Below are 4,636 nucleotides of genomic sequence, written 5' to 3'. Positions count from 1 at the left end.
TTTCCTTGCCTTCCAGCCCCATCATCTTCACCTTCGACAGCAAGCCTTTGTACGAAGGAACGCTGGTCCTTGCTACCCTGGTGCAGAAGCCGGAGGTTGTGAATCGGGCTGCCAACAGGTCGGGTCAGGAGCCACGAGTTTCCCCTCCCTCGAGAAAAGACTCCTCGGGCATTGGCGAAACACCTCCTCGGAACAACACATCAGGTGACGCTGGAGGTGAAATGTCTATATAAATTGCTTCATATTTTAAGCATAGTTTTTTTTATTTATTTATTTTTACGCCGAAGCCTATTGCTCCGGTAGGCTTCTTCCCGGTGGATCCCGATGGTCGGTCTAAGGCTTCTTCCTGATGGTCGGCCCAGCCCGTTCTGGCGCAGGCGAGTGTTTATAGTGGCGCCATCTTGCACTGGCTCATGCTGCCCTCCCGGAGCTTATCTTTAACCCTAGAATCTAGAGTCCGGGTTGATGGGTGGTCTTCCGGACAGCATGTGGGTAGTTTTAAGCCACTCGGCGGTGACTGAAAAATCCCAGCTTGGTGGGACCGGGCGGGGATTGAACTTGTGTCCTCCTGAACGCGGGGCCATCACCCTATCCATTCAGCCACCGCACTGAGTTTCGTATCACACACATTCTCGCTCCTTCGACGCAGGGAGTGTTGTATGGGAGTGAAAGACTGGGTGAGAAATACATATTTTTTATTTTATTATTTTTTTTTACAGATAAAAGACACTTCAAGGGCGTATAGAAAATATCAATACACAGTGCGGGTGTATTCATAACTGCAGAAGACAGTTCGTGGAATCACCCAATAAATATATATCGCCTAAATCTGAATGACGCATAACAACAGTCTTGCAAGGATAAGCACACGACATGAGCTAAATCATTTCAAGGTTGTCTACAGCACTGCAGACAACACACAACATTCGAAGTCGCATTTTTTAAACAAGTGAATGTATAATTGTAACTCCAGTAATACTATGTTATTCATAAAACTACCCCTGGAAATGCCCACAGCTCCTGCGAAAGCCTTGTCAAATGTGTGTTTCTTTAGGTTCATGGTACAGAAGAAGGGTCAAACTACCACTAGGGTCATAAAACTACCCCTGGAAATGCCCACAGCTCCTGCGAAAGCCTTGTCAAATATGTGTTTCTTTAGGTTCATGGTACAGAAGAAGGGTCAAACTACCACTAGGGTCATAAAACTACCCCTGGAAATGCCCACAGCTCCTGCGAAAGCCTTGTCAAATGTGTGTTTCTTTAGGTTCATGGTACAGAAGTAGGGTCAAACTACCACTAGGGTCATAAAACTACCCCTGGAAATGCCCACAGCTCCTGCGAAAGCCTTGTCAAACATGTGTTTCTTTAGGTTCATGGTACAGAAGAAGGGTCAAACTACCACTAGGGTCATAAAACCACCTCTGGAAATGCCCGTAACTCCTGCGAAAGCCTTGTCAAATATGTGTTTCTTTAGGTTCATGGTACAGAAGAAGGGTCAAACTACCACTAGGGTCATAAAACTACCCCTGGAAATGCCCACAACTCCTGCGAAAGCCTTGTCAAATATGTGTTTCTTTAGGTTCATGGTACAGAAGAAGGGTCAAACTACCACTAGGGTCATAAAACTACCCCTGGAAATGCCCACAGCTCCTGCGAAAGCCTTGTCAAATATGTGTTTCTTTAGGTTCATGGTACAGAAGAAGGGTCAAACTACCACCAGGGTCATAAACTACCCTGGAAATGCCCACAACTCCAAGAAAGCCTTGTCAAATATGTGTTTCTTTAGGTTCATGGTACAGAAGAAGGGTCAAACTACCACTAGGGTCATAAAACTACCCCTGAAATGCCCACAGCTCCCAAGTAAAGCCTTGTCAAATATGTGTTTCTTTAGGTTCATGGTACAGAAGAAGGGTCAAACTACCACTAGGGTCATAAAACTACCCCTGGAAATGCCCACAGCTCCTGCGAAAGCCTTGTCAAATATGTGTTTCTTTAGGTTCATGGTACAGAAGAAGGGTCAAACTACCACTAGGGTCATAAAACCACCCCTGGAAATGCCCACAACTCCTGCGAAAGCCTTGTCAAATATGTGTTTCTTTAGGTTCATGGTACAGAAGAAGGGTCAAACTACCACTAGGGTCATAAAACCACCCCTGGAAATGCCCGTAACTCCTGCGAAAGCCTTGTCAAATATGTGTTTCTTTAGGTTCATGGTACAGAAGAAGGGTCAAACTACCACTAGGGTCATAAAACCACCCCTGGAAATGCCCGTAACTCCTGCGAAAGCCTTGTCAAATATGTTTCTTTAGGTTCATGGTACAGAAGAAGGGTCAAACTACCACTAGGGTCATAAACTACCCCTGAAATGCCCACAACTCCCAAGTAAAGCCTTGTCAAATATGTGTTTCTTTAGGTTCATGGTACAGAAGAAGGGTCAAACTACCACTAGGGTCATAAAACCACCCCTGGAAATGCCCGTAACTCCTGCGAAAGCCTTGTCAAATATGTTTCTTTAGGTTCATGGTACAGAAGAAGGGTCAAACTACCACTAGGGTCATAAAACTACCCCTGGAAATGCCCACAACTCCTGCGAAAGCCTTGTCAAATATGTGTTTCTTTAGGTTCATGGTACAGAAGAAGGGTCAAACTACCACTAGGGTCATAAAACCACCCCTGGAAATGCCCACAACTCCTACGAAAGCCTTGTCAAATATGTGTTTCTTTAGGTTCATGGTACAGAAGAAGGGTCAAACTACCACTAGGGTCATAAAACTACCCCTGGAAATGCCCACAACTCCTACGAAAGCCTTGTCAAATATGTGTTTCTTTAGGTTCATGGTACAGAAGAAGGGTCAAACTACCACTAGGGTCATAAAACCACCCCTGGAAATGCCCACAACTCCTGCGAAAGCCTTGTCAAATATGTGTTTCTAGGCTCACAGTACAGAAGAAGGGTCAAACTACCACCAGGGTCATAAAACTACCCCTGGAAATGCCCACAACTCCTACGAAAGCCTTGTCAAATATGTGATCTTGGGTAGCGATATGTCCTTCTTTTTAGGAGCAGCGAAAAGCAGGCTTTTTTATATTATTGTTTCCTATGTTATTTTACCGTGTTTTACATCACAACGTATTATGGATTGTCATTAAAAGGGAACATTGGGTCAGTTTCACAGTCCAGTACAGCATTTCGTAACCTCCCGAACCAGACCCAAAATACTTCAAAAATTCCTTATATTGTCTGCGATTGATGTAAATAGGATCAAATTTTAGCAGACCACATGGGAAGTCTTTAGTATCTGGTATTGCAAAGGAAAAACAGACCATTGTGGAGATTATAGTTTGGTTAGGTCTGGGTACAGTCTCCATAATACATGAGATGGTCTGGGTACAGTCTCCATAATAGATGAAATGGTCTGGGTAGTCTCCATAATAGATGAGATGGTCTGGGTAGTCTCCATAATAGATGAGATGGTCTGGGTAGTCTCCATAATACATGAGATGGTCTGGGTAGTCTCCACAATACATGAGATGGTCTGGGTAGTCTCCATAATACATGAGATGGTCTGGGTACAGTCTGCATAAATACATGAGATGGTCTGGGTACAGTCTGCATAAATACATGAGATGGTCTGGGTAGTCTGCATAAATACATGAGATGGTCTGGGTACAGTCTGCATAAATACATGAGATGGTCTGTTGGTCTGTTGAACTACCCCATTATAACATAAACAATAGATACACATCACTTCCGCTACCTACTTCTTGCATAAGGGGTTTGGACAGTATAGGGATGAAAGAGTGAAGATGCTGGTTAACTCTTGCATAAGGGGTTTGGACAGTATAGGGATGAAAGAGTGAAGATGCTGGTTAACTCTTGCATAAGGGGTTTGGACAGTATAGGGATGAAAGAGTGAAGATGCTGGTTAACTCTTGCATATGGGGTTTGGACAGTATAGGGATGAAAGAGTGAAGATGCTGGTTAACTCTTGCATAAGGGGTTTGGACAGTATAGGGATGAAAGAGTGAAGATGCTGGTTAACTCTTGCATAAGGGGTTTGGACAGTATAGGGATGAAAGAGTGAAGATGCTGGTTAACTCTTGCATAAGGGGTTTGGACAGTATAGGGATGAAAGAGTGAAGATGCTGGTTAACTCTTGCATAAGGGGTTTGGACAGTATAGGGATGAAAGAGTGAAGATGCTGGGTAACTCATGCATAAGGGGTTTGGACAGTATAGGGATGAAAGAGTGAAGATGCTGGTTAACTCTTGCATAAGGGGTTTGGACAGTATAGGGATGAAAGAGTGAAGATGCTGGTTAACTCTTGCGTAAGGGGTTTGGACAGTATAGGGATGAAAGAGTGAAGATGCTGGTTAACTCTTGCATAAGGGGTCTGGACAGTATAGGGATGAAAGAGTGAAGATGCTGGTTAACTCTTGCATAAGGGGTTTGGACAGTATAGGGATGAAAGAGTGAAGATGCTGGTTAACTCTTGCATAAGGGGTTTGGACAGTATAGGGATGAAAGAGTGAAGATGCTGGTTAACTCTTGCATAAGGGGTTTGGACAGTATAGGGATGAAAGAGTGAAGATGCTGGTTAACTCTTGCATAAGGGGTTTGGACAGTATAGGGATG

General features: G+C 44.0%; 1 protein-coding gene across 21 annotated transcripts; it reads left to right on the top strand.

Moving 5' to 3' along the window:
• Nucleotides 1-16: 16 nt before the first annotated feature.
• On the top strand, nt 17-2,992 carry LOC126988917 (cell cycle checkpoint control protein RAD9A-like; the record flags this gene model as incomplete). 21 transcript variants are annotated; one of them, XM_050847346.1, is given in 4 exon segments in its annotated part: nt 17-1,264; nt 1,475-1,579; nt 2,207-2,309; nt 2,622-2,992. In XM_050847346.1, a coding segment is annotated over 1 exon segment (217 nt), but the record flags the coding sequence as incomplete, so codon positions are not given.
• Between the last annotated feature and the right edge of the window lie 1,644 nt (nt 2,993-4,636).

This window comes from Eriocheir sinensis, unplaced genomic scaffold (assembly GCF_024679095.1).
Source record: "Eriocheir sinensis breed Jianghai 21 unplaced genomic scaffold, ASM2467909v1 Scaffold1006, whole genome shotgun sequence".
NCBI lineage: Eukaryota > Metazoa > Arthropoda > Malacostraca > Decapoda > Varunidae > Eriocheir > Eriocheir sinensis.
This window is presented reverse-complemented; position numbering and strand designations above follow the sequence as displayed.